This window comes from Trachypithecus francoisi, unplaced genomic scaffold (assembly GCF_009764315.1).
Source record: "Trachypithecus francoisi isolate TF-2019V2 unplaced genomic scaffold, Tfra_2.0 Lachesis_group8, whole genome shotgun sequence".
In the NCBI taxonomy this organism is placed as follows: Eukaryota; Metazoa; Chordata; class Mammalia; order Primates; family Cercopithecidae; genus Trachypithecus; species Trachypithecus francoisi.
The window spans coordinates 12,547,535-12,565,180 of NW_022681473.1; the positions used below are offsets into that span (position 1 = coordinate 12,547,535).

The following is a 17,646-nucleotide window of genomic DNA, read 5'->3' on the forward strand; positions in this document are numbered from 1 at the left end:
AGGGAGACATGAGACATCAATCAGTATGTGTAAGATGTACATTGGTTTGGTCTAGAAAGGTGGGACTACTCTAAGCAGGGGAGCGGACTTCCAGGTCACAGGTAGATGAGAGACAACCAATTACATTCTTTTGAGTTTCTGATTAACTTATCACTGAATGCACAATTTACATGTGAGAGGAGGGTAGAGGAATAGTCACATATGCCTTAGTCTGGCTCAGTGAAACAATATGGCGGGACAACTCAAAGCAGGGAGGGGCTTACAGGTCATAGGTAGACAAGAGACAAATGGATGCATTCTTTTGAGTTTCTCATGAGTCTTTCTAAAGGAGGCAATCAGATACGCATTTGTCTCAGTGAGCAGAGCAGTGACTTTGATTAGAATGGGAGGCGGGCTTGCCCTAAGCAGTTCCCAGCTTGACTTTTGTCTTTAGCTGAGTGATTTGGGGGCCCAAGATACTTTCCTTTCACATTTCCTCCTTTTTCTTTTTAAAAATATTTTAGAGAAAGCATTTTAGAAAAAAATGAGTCTATCGTCTCAGGTTTCATCTGATCTCTCATGGCTAGGATGGTTTATTTCTAGACGAGTAGGTCCTGAGTTATTAGGAAAATTCATTTTTAGAAAGTTGTGAAGTGTCATGTCCTATGAAGAGAAAATAGGGGGAGGAAGGGAGAACAGCAACAAACAAAAGCACAATCCTGGAAAATCGCTATAAGCCACATTACTCTGAAGTCCAAATATCGGTAGGCAGGTATGTAAGTGGCTTATGTATGTAAATAGTTGCTGTTATTTTCTTCTGAAGTTGTCTAGATTCAGTTTGCAGGGCTTTACGAAAGCACAGCTTAGTTTTCAGTGACTCTAAATTAGAAAAAAATGGAAAAAAGAAGAAAAAAATTGAAAACATTATTTTGAAGACTTGTAGCCAAGAAAAATTAGAATTCAGTCCAAACTGTAGAAAATAATAAAATTGAAAAATATTAGGCCAGACTAGACTAACAACAGGTGTGCTATAGTTCTTGAAACAATTTTTCTCTTTCCAGTTTTCTTTTGTCTTTTTTTTGAGATGGAGTCTCGCTCTGTCATCCAGGTTGGAGTGCAGTGGCATGATCTCGTCTCACTGCAACCTCCACCTCCTGGGTTCAAGTGATTCTCCCGCCTCAGCCTCCTGAGTAGCTGGGATTATAGCCATGCACCACCACACTTGGCTACATTTTGTATTTTTAGTAGAGATGGGGTTTCACCATGTTGGCCAGGCTGGTCTTGAATTCCTGACCTCAGGTGATCCACCTGCCTCGGCTTCCCAAAGTGCTAGGATTATAGGCATGAGCTACTGCACCTGGCTGAATAATTATTTTTTACACAGGCTTTTACATTGGCTTTGATGAAACTTTGTTCCATAGAAAGAATCTCAGATAAGACTTTTTTAAAGCAGAGCCCAGCCAAGGATTTGTGCCATCAAATACCTATGAATTGCATGATCCTCTCCTCTTGAGGTTCCAAGATAAACTTGGGACTCCTGGGCCTGTCAGAAAGTGATGTTCTTTACTTGTCACAGGTCAGGAACCTTGGACAGGGGCTGTGTGGACAAAGGTATGGGGTCAGTTTTTCCAAGGGGCTTTTATTGGCTCCACAAAGTCAAATTTGATTGCTTAAAGGAAAGCACACCATTCCAGTAAAAGCCTTGGTAAAATAACCAGTTTCTCCAATTGTGTCCTGTTACAAATGAAAACAGATTCTTATTGCACTTATGCAAATAACTGTATTTCATAAGTTAAGAATACTCACACCTGGGTGCAGTGGCTCACGCCTGTAATCCCAGCACTTTGGGAGGCCAAGGTGGGTGGATCGCCTGAGGTCAGGAGTTTAAGACCAGCCTGGCCTACATAGTGAAACACCATCTCTACTAAAAATACAAAACTTAGCCAGGCATGGTGGTGCATGCCTGTAGTCCCAGCTACTCGGGAGGCTGAGGCAGGAGAATGGTTTGAACTCGGGAGGCAGAGGTTGTGGTGAGCCGAGATCACACCACTGCACTCCAGCCTGGGCAACAAGAGCGAAAGTCCATCTCAAAAAAAAAAAAAAAAAAAAAAAGTCTCACAATAATGTCCAAATTCTGTAGAAATCAGATAGAGAAAAACAAATATGCTCCAAATTTTGTTCATAGGAGTATACTCAATTGTTAAAAGCTGTAAATAGCTTAAAAGTTTTCTTGACTTTGAAAAACAAAACACAGGATCAGCAACGTTTTAAGTGTAAAGTTAAAAAGATCACTTCAGACACCTATTAGTTTAGCCCATGCAATTAATTCCTGTTCTGCTTGATTTTCATGAACATTTCAGTTCTCCATGAGTCGTGAAAGGTTTTCCTCTATTCTGATGTGACAGTCTCTAAAGTTATCAGAAACCTGTATTCAAGAGTACCTATTGGAGTTTGTTTGTTTGTTTGTTTGTTTTTGAGATAGAGTCTAGCTCTGACACCAGGCTGAAGTTCAGTAGCACCATCTCAGCTCACGGCAGCCTCTGCCTCCCAGGTTCAAACAATTCTCCTGCCTTAGCCTCCTGAGTAGCTAAGTAGCTGGGATTACAGACACCTGCCACCACACCCAGCTAATTTTTGTATTTTTAGTAGAGATGGGGCTTCACCTTGTTGGCCAGGATGGTCTCAATCTCCTGACATAATGATCTGCCCACCTTGGCCTCCCAAAGTGCTGGAATTACAGGTGTGAGCCACTGCACCTGGCCTAGAGTTTTATAGCTGATTATAAAACCACCTTCAAAAGAGGACCAAAACAAAACAATAATTGTCCATGGATAACAAAAAGTTTTAGGGCAGCTATAGTCAAAGACAAAATTGACAAGGAAATTTGTTACCTCTGTGGCACATAATAATTTAACATAATAATTATAATTATTACTGATAATATACATTAAGTCATATCAGAATTATAGGAGTTTCCAAGGCCAGTGGCGGTGGCTCATACCTGTAATCCCAGCACTTTGGGAGGCTGAGACAGGTCAGGAGTTCAAGATCAGCCTAACCAACATGGTGAAATCCTGTCTTTACTAAAAGAAAATACAAAAATTAGCTGGGTGTGGTGGTGGGTGCCTGTAATCCCAGCTACTTGGGAGGCTGAGGCAGGAGAATCACTTGAACCCAGGACGCAGAGGTTCCGGTAAGCTGAGATCGTGCCAGTGTACTTCAGCCTGAGTGATAGAGCAAAACTGTCTCAAAAAAAAAAAAAAAAAAGGAATGGGTGCGGTGGCTCACGCCTGTAATCCCAGCACTTTGGGAGGCTAAGGTGGGTGGATCACCTGAGGTCGGGAGTTTGAGACCAGCATGGCCAACATGGTGAAACCCCATCTCTACTAAAAATACAAAAATTAGCCGGGAGTGTTGGCAGGCACCTGTAGTCCCAGCTATTTGGGAGGCTGAGGCAGGAGAATCGCTTGAACCCAGGAGGCGGAGGTTGCAGTGAGCCAAGATCGCACCACTGTACTACTCCAGCCTGGGCGACAAGAGCAAGACTCCATCTTTAAAAAAAATAAAAAGAAAAAAGAATTATAGGAGTCTCCCATAATTTTAGAACACATCCAATAACATATTTATACAAATACAGCCCAAAGAAAACCAAACACCATTTTATATTTGACAATGTTTCCTGTATAATTTTTATACCCAGTAAGCCAAATATGTCATTTTTGGACTTCAGGGAACCTATTAATAATATCTTAAAAGGATTAATTAGGTCTGAAAAAGACATCATTGATAGTTTGATTTTGGAACTTTGTCAAATATCAAAGGTTATCACAGGCCATTGTTAAATAAGTCATTCATTCAACCAGTGATAACTCAAGGATTTCAAAAAAAAAAAAAAAAAAAGGTAAAAACCTTCTTTCTTTGAGGGAGGAGACTTAATTTTCCAAACAATAAGCCCTCATAAAACAGCATGAAGTCAATTAAATATAACTTCCATAAGCCTTTATAACTTTTATAACCTTTATTAAGAGTCAGTTACTGCTTCAAGAAAATCTTGTTGACCGGACACAGGGACCCATGTGCTGGTCTTGCATCAGTGTGCCTTTGACATTAATGGTTAATTTATAGAGGAACTGGACTTATTTTCTCTCTCAAAATCAGCCTTTACAATCTCCTATGTCCACCTCTTCCTTGAGAGTCCCTGGGCCTTGAGGAGTTGAATAGCTTTGATTTTCCAGCCCGGTGCTTCAGGAATGAAGTTTATTTTGATCGGCGTCTTCTACTGGGCCTGAAGATGGGGCTGTAATTGCTGTCAGTGTTTCACATTTAGCAGGACTTGCTGTCCTTCTTAGACCCAAGAGTCAAAGCCCTGTAACTCAATGTTGCAAGTATTTTAAAAGCGCATATAGACAGATATACAGATGTAATAACCTTAATTAAAAACTTTGTTTTAAATCTGTTTTTTCCCTAGGCAAACCAAACTTAATGTGGCAACCTGATCATATAAAAGTTTTTGGCTTTAAAAAAAAAAAAAGTAAATCCTCTTACTTCAACTTATACAGACTGTTAATGAAATGCTGGAACTTTCTGGTTTGTCCTGAACATCACTCCTTCTTTCTTTGTTGTTTTTTTTTTTTTGAGACAGAGTCTTGCTCTGTTGCCAGGCTGAAGTACAACGGCATGACCTCAGCTCACTGCAACTTCCACCTCCTGGGTTCAAGCAAGTCTCCTGTCTCAGCCTCCCTTGTAGCTGGGACTACAGGCACACACCACCACGTCCAGTTAATTTTTGTATTTTTAGTAGAGATGGGGTTTCACCATGTTGGCCAGGATGGTCTCAATCTCTTGACCTTGTGATCCGCCCGCCTCAGCCTCCCAAAGTGCTGGGATTACAGGCGTGAGCCATCGCACCTGGCCACATCCCTCCTTCTTTTTTTTTTTTTTTTTTTTTTTTTTTTGAGGCGGAGTCTCACTCTGTCGCCCAGGCTGGAGTGCAGTGGCCGGATCTCAGCTCACTGCAAGCTCCGCCTCCCGGGTTTTACGCCATTCTCCTGCCTCAGCCTCCCCAGTAGCTGGGACTACAGGCGCCCGCCATCTCGCCCGGCTAGTTTTTGTATTTTTAGTAGAGAAGGGGTTTCACCGTGTTAGCCAGGATGGTCTCGATCTCCTGACCTCGTGATCCGCCCGTCTCGGCCTCCCAAAGTGCTGGGATTACAGGCTTGAGCCACCGCGCCCGGCCATCCCTCCTTCTTAAACAACCAGTCATTTTACTCTAGGACTATATTTACCATACAAGATTCTTTCTCTCATGAAATTATTTCTCTTTAAACTTTCTTACCAATAATCATAACAATAATAAACTTCTTTATTTTTGTAACTTTCTTTACATTTCTTTCATTTCTTGGTTCCTTTTACCTTGTTTTATACACGACTTTTAAATAAGCTTTGAATCAGACAAAAATTATTCACTTTTGTGTGTGTGTTGCGGGGCGGACTGGGGGACAGAATTTCACTCTTTGTTGCCCAGGCTGGAGTACAAAGGTGTGATCTCGGCTCACTGCAACCTCTGCCTCCTGGGTTCAAGTGATTCTCCTGCCTCAACCTCCCGAGTAGCTGGGATCACAGGCATGGGCCACCATGCCCGGCTAATTTTTGTATTATTGGTAGAGACGGGGTTTCACCATGTTGACCAGGTTGTTCTTGAGCTACTAACCTCAGGTGATCCGCCTGCCTCAGCCTCCCAGCATGAGCCACCGTGCCTGGCTGAGAAATGGCTATTCTTCTAAGGGATCAACTTTTTTTTTTCTTTTCTTTTTTTTTTTTTTGAGACAGAGTCTCGCTCTGTCACCCAGGCTGGAGTGCAGTGGCCGGATCTCAGCTCACTGCAAGCTCCGCCTCCCGGGTTTACGCCATTCTCCTGCCTCAGCCTCCAGAGTAGCTGGGACTACAGGCGCCCACCACCTCGCCCGGCTAGTTTTTTTTTGTATTTTTTTAGTAGAGACGGGGTTTCACCATGTTAGCCAGGATGGTCTCGATCTCCTGACCTCGTGATCCGCCCGTCTCGGCCTCCCAAAGTGCTGGGATTACAGGCTTGAGCCACCGCGCCCGGCCTTTTTTTCTTTTTTGAGACGGAGTCTCGCTCTGTTGCCAGGCTAGAGTTTAGTGGCGCGATCTCGGCTCACTGCAACCTCCAACTCCCTGGTTCAAGTGATTCTTTTGCCTCAGCCTCCTGAGTAGCTGGGATTACAGGCACACACCACCATGCCCAGCTAATTTTTTGTATTTTTAGTAGAGACAGGTTTTCACCATGTTGGCCAGGATGGGCTCGATCTCCTGACCTTGTGATCTGCCCTCCTCGGCCTCCCAAAGTGTTCAGATTACAGGCGTGAGCCACTGTGCTGGCCTCACCTTTTTTAAGAGGACAGTTTTTTTGTTTTTTTGTTTTTTTTAAGAAAGCATGTTTTCCAGCTGGGCATGGTGGCGCATGCCTGCAATCCCAGCAACTCAGGAGGCTGAGGCCAGAGAATCATTTAAACCCGAGAGGCAGAGGTTGCAGTGAGCCGAGATCATGCCATTGCACTCCAGCCTGGGAGACAGAGTGAGACTCCGTCTCAAAAACAAAACAAAACTAAGAACCTTACCTTCTACACCCCCATATTATCTTAACTGCAAACATTTCTGTGGACTTCAACACTTTAGGTAGAATTGAAGACTTCAACTCTTTAGGCAGAATTTAACCCTTTTTTTTTTTCGAGATGGAGTCTTGCTCTGTTGCCCAGGCTGGAGTGCAGTGGTGCAATCTTGGCTCACTGCAACCTCTGCCTCCCAGGTTCAAGCAATTCTCCTGCCTCAGCCTCCAGAGTAGCTGGGATTACAGGCATGAGCCACCATGCCTTGCTAATTTTTGTATTCTTAGTGGAGACAGGATTTCACCATGTTGGCCAGGCTGGTCTTGAACTCTTGACCTCGTGATCCACCCACCTTGACCTCCCAAAGTTCTGGGATTACAGGTGCGAGCCACTATGCCCAGCCCAAATTTAACCCTTTCAACCAGTTGCCAATCAGAAATCTTTAAATCCACCTGACTTGCAAGGCGCTCCCTTTTGAGATGTCCTGCCTTTCTGGACGAAATCAATGTACACTTTGCATCTATTGATTTATGTCTCTGATTGTAACTTCTGTCCCCCTAAAATATATAAAATCAAGCTGTAACCTAACCACCTTGGGCATATGTTCTCAGGACCTCCTGGGGCTGTGTCATGGGTCACTGTCCTCACATTGGCTCAGAATAATACATCTCTTCAAGTATTTTAGAGTTCCACTTTTTTTTCTTTTTTATCAATACAAGCATCATCAGTGTGAAATCTAACAAATTCTTACTTGAGGAGCTAGACTTAGATTTCACACCTAAAGTAACAATTGGCATGTCCTTGTTTTATAGGAGGATATACATCTTGAAAGAGTTCAAAGCCAGCACAGAACGATTTCTGAGGGCAGTCATCTAAGGATGCCTGAGGCCTTTTTCCTTCCGCTGGGGGTCTGGGGTCTGGCTAATGCATAATGCTTTGACACAAGGCTGTGAAGTAACAGAAATTCATCTGGGGCTGGGCCAGGTGGCTCACTCCTGTAATCCCAGCACTTGGGGAGGCGGAGGTGGGCAGATTATAAGGTCAGGGGATCGAGACCATCTTGGCCAACATGGTGAAATCCCATCTCTGCTAAAAATACAAAAATTAGCTGGGCATGGTGGCACGTGCCTATAATCCCAGCAACTGGGGAGGCTAAGGCAAGAGAATCGCTTGAACCCGGGAGGCGGAGGTTGTAGTGAGCCAAGATCGCGCCACTGCACACCAGCCTGGTGACAGAGCTAGACTCCATCTCAAAATAAAATAAAATCATTTATTTGGGAAAGTGGGGCGGTGTTGCGTGACTCAGTCTCTACGCTGAACTTTCCCTCTGGCATAATGAGTTTGGGGGTCCTGAAATGTTTGGGGGCCCCCAGCTGAGGTTACTGCAGGCTAGCCAACTGCTAGTGGATCCCAAGGCCATCACAGCTGCCTAGCTGACCTGCAGTTGACACACAAGCGAGCCCAACTGAAACCACCCACACTTTCCTGTTACCTATGTATCCTATAGTCTATGGAAGCTTTCATGCTTCAGTGTCATGGTTGAGTGGTTGTACCCTCAAAATCTCAAATATTTACTATCTAGTCCTTCTCAAAAAAAGCTTGCCAACCCTGCCAAAGCATCTCTGAAGAACAGGTTTCACAGAGCAGCCCTCTGGCGTGAGAGACTGGGTGAATTAACCGCCCCCTTCTTTACTCTTCCTGTATTCATGCCTTTGGCCTTGAAACTTTGTAGCGTTTTTTTTTCTTTCTTTCTTTCTTTTTGAGACAGTCTCGCTCTGTCGCCCAGGCTGGAGTGCAGTGGCGCAATCTCGGCTCACTGCAAGCTCCGCCTCCCGGATTCACGCCATTCTCCTGCCTCAGCCTCCCCAGTAGCTGGGTCTACAGACGCCCGCCACCTCGCCTAGCTAATTTTTTGTATTTTTAGTAGAGATGGGGTTTCACCATGTTGGCCAGGATGGTCTCCATCTCCTGACCTTGTGATCCGCCCACCTCGGCCTCCCAAAGTGCTGGGATTACAGGTGTGAGCCACCACGCCCGTCCGAAACTTTGTAGTGCTTTTGAGACAGAGTAGAGACAGGGCGTGGCTTCAGCTCACCCCCACTACAGCATCCTTTCATGCATCCCCACTGACCACAAAACCCACACCTCTACCTTGCTGATGTATCCACTATTGCCAATGTGTTAGTCATACAAAGTAAATTGCCATTTTGTATTCATCTTCTGTGCTCTCACAATGTTTACCCAGGCCTTTTACTTAAAAGAATTCAGGAACTGGCCTTAGGAGGTCCAAAATATCAAACCAACATTGTGTGTGGAGTGTCCCTCCTCAGGAAAGAATACAGATTTGTTGCCATTGGCCAGACCACCTGGTGGTCCATTATTCAAGATAACCCTCACAACCAGATGCTGACCTGCACACCCTACCCCTCATGTGCTTTGCTCAGCCCAGCCTGCCTACCCTACCCGAGGTCAATTCCAACACTTTGCCTAAGAGAAAAACCCTGCAGGCTTTTTTCGGAGTCAGTCAGGGAACTCTCTCTTTCATTTGTGTTGTGTCCCTTATGCCCAGGCATAAGCTCCAATGAAGCCTTGTTGGCAAATTCTTTTAGCCTCATGTCAATTTCTATAGCAATGAGAGTCTAAGAACTTGTGGTTGGCAACCATTTCCCACTTTGATTCTGGGCTTAGTCGCATGACTTGCCTTGATCAATAGGAGTCTAAGAGATACAAGACAAGCACAGGCTTGAAACGGGGTTGCACACGGGACTTTCCTGCTCTGCCACTGGCGTGTGAGCAGATACAGGCTAGTCTGTGGGAAGTGAATCCTGCAAACCAGAACTGAGTAACCCCAGTCACTCCAGCTGAGGTCATGGCAGGCTAGCCAACTGCCAGTAGATCCCAAGGCCATCACAGATGCCTAGTTGACCTGTGGCTGACCAGACACATGAGCGAGCCCAGCTGAAACCACCCACACACAGCCTTGATCGGCTGAACCCAAGACAGAGAGCCAGGCAGCTGTTTATTGCTGTATGCCCCTGAACTTTGGTGGTGGTCTGTTACACAGTATTCTGGCAATAGAAAACTGATACTATGGACACATGAATTTTAAAAGTTGCTTTTGCCAAAACTGGCTAAGGAATATTTTTTTTCTTCTGAGGGCAGTTAAGGTTTCTGATAAGGACAGTCTGAACAGAGCACAGAAATCTGGAACTCCAGGAATGGGGGATGCAGCATCAGATTCCATCTTGAATTTCCACTAAAATACTTTGTACTCGGCCGGGCGCGGTGGCTCAAGCCTGTAATCCCAGCACTTTGGGAGGCCGAGACGGGCGGATCACGAGGTCAGGAGATCGAGACCATCCTGGCTAACACGGTGAAACCCCGTCTCTACTAAAAAATACAAAAAACTAGCCGGGCGTGGTGGTGGGCGCCTGTAGTCCCAGCTACTCGGGAGGCTGAAGCAGAATGGCGTAAACTCGGGAGGCGGAGCTTGCAGTGAGCTGAGATCCGGCCACTGCACTCCAGCCTGGGCGACACAGTGAGACTCCGTCTCAAAAAATAAAAAATAAAAAAAAAAACAAAACAACAACAACAACAAAAAATACTTTGTACTCATAGTGGAACTCAATAAAGATCTGTATTTCATCTGTGGCTCAATCTTTCCTCTGGGTCAAGTAGATGCTAAGCTGGACCTTGGCACGCCTCTTAACCGTGAAGAGATCTAGCTAGACAGACAGACTCCACCATTTATGGAACAAGAATTCAATTTATTCTCTATTTATAAAACATTTTTTAAAAGTGCCTTGGGTATAAAAATCTAAATGTCTGCGGTGTGATTGGTCAGGAGCATGTAACTATCACTCTTTGCATCCTTTGGTCACTGGGAGATCCTTTGGGGCTGAGAGGTCCTTCTGTCCCAGGCTAAAGGAAGAGCTTCACAAGGGTAAGAGCCACAGAACCCTCAGCAAGAAAGGCGAGTCAGGGAGAATGAATGGTACAGAGGAAAGGAAGGAAAGGGGGTGGAACGGAGGTAGGAGGCAAGGAAGGGATGCCGCACTGGAGACCGATGGGGACACTCTGATTTGCAAGAGGGAAGATCTTCCTTCTTGAATGCTGAACACAGCTGGTCTGAACCTTCCTTGGAAAGTCCAGCTGCTTCCCCATGCATAGGGCCAACTCTCCCTGCAGAGCAGCAAACACAGCTTCTATCAGGAAGGAAAAGTATCCATCAGTGTGACAAGAGGTCACCTTCGAACTTGCATGAACTCCTTGCGCAGCCACAAAGAGTCCTGGTAGAAGCGAGGGTCGCCTAGTCTTATGGCTGTCCGTTTATAGAAGTAGCAGTACAACACTGCCGCTGCAGGGAGGAAGCAGAAGAGAAGCCTCAGCGGTGCTCCTGAGTGTCATTTCAGGTTAAGAACAGAACCTAATGAGGCTGGGCAGCTCTGCCTCCTGATTTCCCATGGTCTTCCAGCAAGGGCAGGGGCAGTAATCCTTCCTTTCCTGGTATGGCTGTTGCAACCATCCCAAACCAGCTGGGACAGGGCTGGGAAGCCAGAATCAAGGGCCTTACTGAAAGAGACACATGTGGGACCCAAGAGAGGCCTGATCTTGCTCTGGTCCTTACCTAGTCTCTGGAATACAAACAGCGTTTGAAGTCCATCTGTCCATATGAAGCTGTTGGAGTTTTTCCAGCGTAAGTTCTGAAGGAGATGTGAGACACACAAAAGTTAACGGCCACAAGAGGCCCTCATGTCTCCAACTTGGTTAGCCGCAGATGCCAGTTGGTTTAAAATCACACTAACCTCTCCCTCCTTTCTACAACCCCAACGAGTGTTTCTCGAAGGAGCCTCAAGCTCCCTTTTTTGCTGCAAAGGGAATATCCTTTTAACTTTGAGGGAGGAAGTATGAACTAAGTTATTTATCCTCTTTCATTCCATAACCTTTGCCAAGGAGAAATGATATACTCATTATCTCAGGAGTTCAGCTGGTCAGTCTTGCCTTGAAAAACGCTGGCTCAGCTCTTGTCAGATAAAGACTTTGGTGCACTCAGGGTTTAATGAGATTAACGGCTTTTATAGTACAAAGCTAGGACCTATTTTGGCTCCAGGAACCAGAGCACAGAATCCTCTTCAGGAAGTGCCCAGAGACTCTGGTGTTGCTTTGCTTCTTTCCTGGGAGTTCTACTTCTCTCTGTGGAATCACAAGCGCAACCTAACAGGGGGTTCAGGTGTGAAAGTGGCTTCAATAATGAAGTGACAACTAGAGAACCCTGAGGTTTTAAAGAGTTCAATTCAATTGAGTGCATGAGAAACATATAAGATACTTAAAGAGCTGGAAGAATTTGTGAAGCAGAAGAAATCTGAAACCATGGACACTGGATCCGATCTGAGGCCTATGTTAGAACCAAAGGGAGGCATCTTGGAGGCCGGTTCTCCTAGTTAAAGTGATGGGAGCTCGGCAGAGGGCATGGAGCACTCAAGGGCAAGCAGCAATCCTGCTTGGCTACTTCCCAGAAACGGCCACTGCCTACAGCATTAGCCATGGGGCACTGATGCCTAAGAATAACCCGTATCGACATCCACCTGCCCGAATAACTAATGATGAAACACGTTCAACTACCTGTTCTAGCCCTGGTAGGCCTGTTTGGGGCAAAGGTGAATTGCATGTTCTGGAAGAGTCCGGTGACTCTTGGACATGGCTGTTTTTCAACACTTAAGGTTGGTCAAGAGTACCTTATGAAACTCTCACATGCCCAGAGCTCCAACCCAAACCACTTTCATTTCACCTGTTCTCTATGAAGGATTATGTGAGATGTCAAAGAGTGAAGCTGAGTTCCCAGAGAAAAGATATCCCAGTGGCCAGGCATGGTGGCTCATGCCTGTAATTCTAGCCCTTTCGGAGGCTGAGGCGGGAGGATCACGAGGTCAAGAGATTGAGACCATCCCGGCCAACATGGTGAAACCCTGTCTCTACTAAAAATAAAAAAATTAGCTGGGCATGGTGGCGCGTGCCTGTAATCCCAGGTACTCGCTTGAACCTGGGAAGTGGAGGTTGCAGTGAGCTGAGATCGTGCCACTGCACTGCACTCCAGCCTGGTGACAGAGCGCAACTCTGTCTCAAAAAAAAAAAAAAAAAAAAAAAAGAAAAGTTATCCCTAGCCCTTTAGGGATTCAGGAATTCAGAGTTCAGGCTGGGCACAGTGACTCATGCCTGTAATTTCAGCACTTTGGGAGGCAGAAGCAGGAGAATCGCTTGAGCTCAGGAGTTCGAGACCAGCCTTGGTAACATAGTAAGACCCCATCTCTATTTAAAATAAAAATTAAAAAAAGAATCCAGACTTCCACTCTTACCATGACCCAGACATGAAGGGAGATGCTGAGGGCAAAGTACACAGCTGTCAGGATGATGGTCCCTTTGAACTTATGGAATAGGAGGTTGACCAGGCCAGCCTGGAAGACGAAGGTGTTGAATAACATGAGGAAAATGATGATGATGTTGAAGAGGACTGCAATATCCTGGATGCTGTAGACATAAAAAAAGTACAACCAATGGAGGCCTGCGTGAGGACCCAAGAGCAGGTACTATGTCCTGAGGGACACCATGAGGCCTGTCCTTTCCTGTGAGATAGGCATCTGACATCTTAAACCCTCACAGAGATAACATGGGTTTTGGGACCTGAATGACATGAAGCTAAAATTACCTAAAATTACCCACTGGCCCCATCAGTTAGATTGCAGTCCATAGTCAAGGCTTTCCTGCTCTGATACTCTTTTTATTTTTAAAATTTCTTCCATACATAGTCCTATAGAAGATTCTCTGAGACTCTTTTTTTTCAAGACACGGTCTCATTCTGTTGCCCAGACTGGAGTGCAGTGGTATGATCACAGCTCACTGCAGCGACTTCCTGGGCTCCAGTGATCCTCCTGCCTCACCCTCCTGAGTAGCTGGGACCACAGGTGTGTGCCACTATACTCAGCTAATTAAAAAAAAATTAGCTCATGCCTGTAACTCCAGCACTTTGGAAGGCTGAGGTGGGTGGATCACTTGAGGTCAAGAGTTTGAGACCAGCCTGGCCAACATGGCAAAACCCCATCTCTACTAAAAATACAAAAATTAGCTAGGTGTGGTAAATTAGCGGGGTGTGGTAGCGTACACCTATAATCCCAGCTACTAGGGAGGCTGAGGCAGAATTGCTTGAACCCAGGGGGTGGAGGTTGCAGTGAGCTGAGATTGTGCCATGCCACTGCACTCCAGCCTGGTGACAGAGCTAGACTCCGTCTCAAAAAAAAAAAAAAAAATTATTTTTTAGTAGAAACGAGGTCTCACTATGTTGCCCAGGCTATCTGACACTCTTAACATTTTTTTTGTTTTTTGAGATGGAGTCTTGTTCTGTTGCCTAGGCTGGAGTACAGTGGCATGATCATGGCTCACTGCAACCTCTACCTCCTGGGTTCAAGCGATTCTCCTGCCTCAGCCTCCCAAGTAGCTAGAATTACAGGCATGTTACACCACGCCCATCTCATTTTTTTTTTTTTTTTTTTTTTTTTTTTTTTTGAGACGGAGTCTGGCTCTGCCGCCCAGGCTGGAGTGCAGTGGCCGGATCTCAGCTCACTGCAAGCTCCGCCTCCCGGGTTCACGCCGTTCTCCTGCCTCAGCCTCCCGAGTAGCTGGGACTACAGGCGCCCGCCACCACGCCCGGCTAATTTTTTTGTATTTTTTAGTAGAGACGGGGTTTCACCGTGTTAGCCAGGATGGTCTCGATCTCCTGACCTCGTGATCCGCCCGTCTCGGCCTCCCAAAGTGCTGGGATTACAGGCTTGAGCCACCGCGCCCAGCCGTCATTTTTATATTTTTAGTAGAGATGGGGTTTCTTCATGTTGGTCAGGCTGGTCTCGAATTCCCGACCTCGGGTGATCTGCCCACCTTTGCCTCCCAAAGTGCTGGGATTACAAGTATGAGCCACCGTGCCTGGCTTTTTTTTTTTTTTTTTTTTTTGAGATAGGGTCTTTGTCACCTGGTTGGAGTGCAGTGGCATGATCATGGCTCACTGTAGCCTTGAACTCCTGGGCTTAAGCAATCCTTCTACCTCAGCATCCTGAATCACTGGGATTACAGGTATGTGGCACCACGCCTAGCTAATTTTAAAAATTTTTATTAGGTAGGGACAGGGTCTTGCTATGTTGCCCAGGCTGGTCTTCAAACTCCCAGTCTCAAAAGATCCTCCTGCCTTGGTCTCCCAAAGTCCTGGGATTAAGGGTGTGAGCCACTGTACCCAGCCTACTAATAACTTTAAGACACTAAATCACCACTGTCAGGGCCTTTGAATTGCTTGGGTTCAGCTTTCAGAGTGCCTTACTGCACGCACATGAAGAGCACAAGCTGGATGACAGGAGCCTTTCGGAGCAGTTCTGAGAAGGAATTGACAAAGAGGTCATAGGACAGCAGCAGGAACTGCAGAGAGAGCACCAGGCTGTAGTTACTGGTCTGGAGCATCTTCCTTCTGTTTTCTTGGGCCCCCAAGGGCACATCCCACAGTTCCCCAGAAAACAGCTCCTGGCTGTCTCCCTACCACTAAGGGAGACGCTTCTAGTTCCTTTGAATCAGAGCTGTTTCCCTTGCTCTAAGGCAAGCACCTGTTGGGGCGAAAAAATAAGCAGGGTTAGAAATGTATTAATACCTGAAACATTTACTGGTGACCTACTATGTGCCAGGTACCACTCCAGTTGCGTGGGATACTTTAGTGAAAAACCCAACAACCAAAAATCCCCAAGAAGTCATTTATTCTAGGACCTTCACCAACTTTTCTCCACGCCTGGAACCTTCTAAATGCAGAGCTGTCTCTAACCAAAGGAACCTAGTAGTATTACTGAGAAGAATGACTGCCTGGTCATGTAGTAGCAGTGGTAACAAAAATGGCAGCAAATCCTTACACATTGCTTACAATGTGCCAGGGAGTGTTCTACAAGCACTAACATTATTTAAACCTCACAAGGTAGATGATATAATACATTATTACCTTCTCCATTTTACAGATGAGAAAATTGAGGCCAAGAGAGGTAAAATAATTTGTCCAAGGTCACATCGTTAGTAAGTAGCAGAGATGGTATTCGGATGCAGGCTGCCTGGTCCACAGTCTGTGCTCTTAACTACTAGACTTAAGCTGTCTCTTACAGAACTAATAGACCGAAACTTAACTAGGCAGGAAAAATGCCGGCACAGAAGTGTGAAGTGCGGTAGGCCTAAAAAGCAGAGAGGAAATAGGGGTCTCCCGGAAAGCTTTATCTTTAGGGTTATAGTAGCAACACAGTGGCAGTTGTTTCTTTTCATCTAGTCCAAGACCCACAAGTTGCTCTGGGGGTGTCCTATGACCCTGCTGCTGTGCCAAATCTATAAAGAAATTTCAAAATGCTTTGGAGTGTTAGCGATAAAATTAGCATCGGTAAAATGTTTTGCAATTTATAAGCTCTTTTCACATTTCTAACCTTACTTAATCCTACACCATCTTGAGAAGTAGCCATTATAATGTATATTATCCCCATTTTACACAGAAGCTCAGGAAGGTTAAGGCACCTCCTCCACCTCAGCTGGTGAAGTCCCACCTTACTGGACGTATGTACGCGGTTTCCTCATTCATTATATATATATATATAATGAATATATATATACACACACATATATATGGAGAGAGAATATATATACACACATACATATATATGGAAAGAGAGAGAGAGTCTTGCTCTGTCGCCAGGCTGGAGTGCAGTGGCATGATCTCGGCTCACTGCAACCTCCACCTCTCGGGTTCAAACGATTCTCCTGCCTCAGCCTCCCGAGTAGCTGGGACTACAGGCGCCCGCCACCACGCCTGGCTAATTTTTTGTATTTTTAGTAGAGACGGGGTTTCACCGTGTTAGCCAGGATGGTCTCGATCTCCTGACCTGGTGATCCACCCGCCTCGGCCTCCCAAAGTGCTGGGATTACAGGCGTGAGCCACCGCGCCCGGCCGCATTAAATAATACTGATAGCTACTACCTAGGTACCCACACCACGATAAACTTGTCAACCAAGATCATTCCCTTTAATCCTCCCTACAACTCTGCAAGGTGGGAATTATTCCCATCCTACAGGAAACAACACAGGAGTCAGAGTTCAAGGCATTCCTCCAGGTCTCAAGTCAGCAGTACCAGGCTTCGTAACTCTGACGCCAAATCCGTGCTCTTAATCACTACTCACAGGCCACCATCCAGGGCTGTTTTGTGGATCCGTTATGCAGAAACGCCCATGGCTGTCTCTACGTACGACGATCCCCTCCAGTTTAGGGCAGTGGGGATTCGCAAGCTCATGAAGCTCTTTAATTCGTCCACCGCTACCTGCCGCCTTCCCTTTGTACCTAGGGCAGTATTCTTCACGCCTCCCAATCCATTTAAAAACGAGGCTTCCTTGGCAAACAACAACAAAGCATAAAACCCATGCCCAAAACAACAGCACCAAAAATTCCCACTTCTCGTCAATCACTCTCACCTCCAAACGCCAACGTCGGTTGTCACGGTGACACCGTCCCGGCTTGCGGAAGCTGGCTTTAAATTCCGGAAGTAAATGGAGGACGCGGGCCCCGTCTGCGCCGTGCTGCTTGCTAGTCCCCGGCTTTCTCTTCCCGCTCTACGGCCAGTCCGGCCGCCATGTTGGAGCCTTCGCCGTTCGGGGCGCGGCCTGCTCCGGGCCCTCCCAGCTTCGCCGCTAGCTGACTTAGGGCTCCCGCCCACACTGCGCATGGCCTTGCTTAGGGCTGGCTCGTGGTGGGAGGCTTCGCGTTCACCTGAACATTTCCGTCCCCTCTAGATGCGGGATGAGAGGCGAAGCTAATGAATCACAGCAGTCCTGGATCCTGACTTAGGACTTGGAGAAGAAATGCCGAGGAGGAACGGGAGTTAGGGGGCTAGCACCTTGGCGCGCTAGGAGCCGGCCACCCCGGGCTTCTGGACTTCACTTCCCAGGAGGCCTCGCGCGCGACTGGAAGTGCTGCGAGCCTATAAGAAGGCGA

The 17,646-nt window shown here is 46.2% G+C and overlaps 1 protein-coding gene across 9 annotated transcripts; it reads right to left on the reverse strand.

Moving 5' to 3' along the window:
• Positions 1–10,351: 10,351 nt before the first annotated feature.
• Positions 10,352–17,413, reverse strand: TMEM138 (transmembrane protein 138). 9 transcript variants are annotated; one of them, XM_033203934.1, is made up of 6 exons: positions 17,127–17,262; positions 16,839–17,044; positions 14,965–15,241; positions 12,959–13,130; positions 11,233–11,308; positions 10,352–10,810 (listed from the first exon to the last, which is right to left on the reverse strand). In XM_033203934.1, the coding sequence occupies exons 3-6, from the start codon at positions 15,099–15,101 to the stop codon at positions 10,584–10,586; spliced, it is 612 nt and encodes a 203-aa protein (XP_033059825.1). In that variant the 5' UTR covers positions 15,102–15,241; positions 16,839–17,044; positions 17,127–17,262; the 3' UTR covers positions 10,352–10,583. The 9 variants fall into 9 exon arrangements, with proteins under 9 accessions (XP_033059825.1, XP_033059830.1, XP_033059828.1 ...); XM_033203939.1 differs by lacking the exon at positions 16,839–17,044 and having other exon boundaries at positions 10,352–10,962; positions 14,974–15,241; positions 17,127–17,284; XM_033203937.1 differs by lacking the exon at positions 16,839–17,044 and having other exon boundaries at positions 14,974–15,241.
• Between the last annotated feature and the right edge of the window lie 233 nt (positions 17,414–17,646).

Coding starts and splice junctions, on each gene's coding strand:
- TMEM138 (XM_033203931.1), bottom strand. CDS start 17,377: ATGCGCAGTGTGGGCGGGAGCCCTAAGTCAGCTAGCGGCGAAGCTGGG. Junction 13,131..17,126: donor ACCGACGTTGGCGTTTGGAG/GTGAGAGTGATT, acceptor TTATGTCTACAG/CATCCAGGATATTGCAGTCC. Junction 11,309..12,958: donor CCCTTCATGTCTGGGTCATG/GTAAGAGTGGAA, acceptor CATCTCCTTCAG/AACTTACGCTGGAAAAACTC.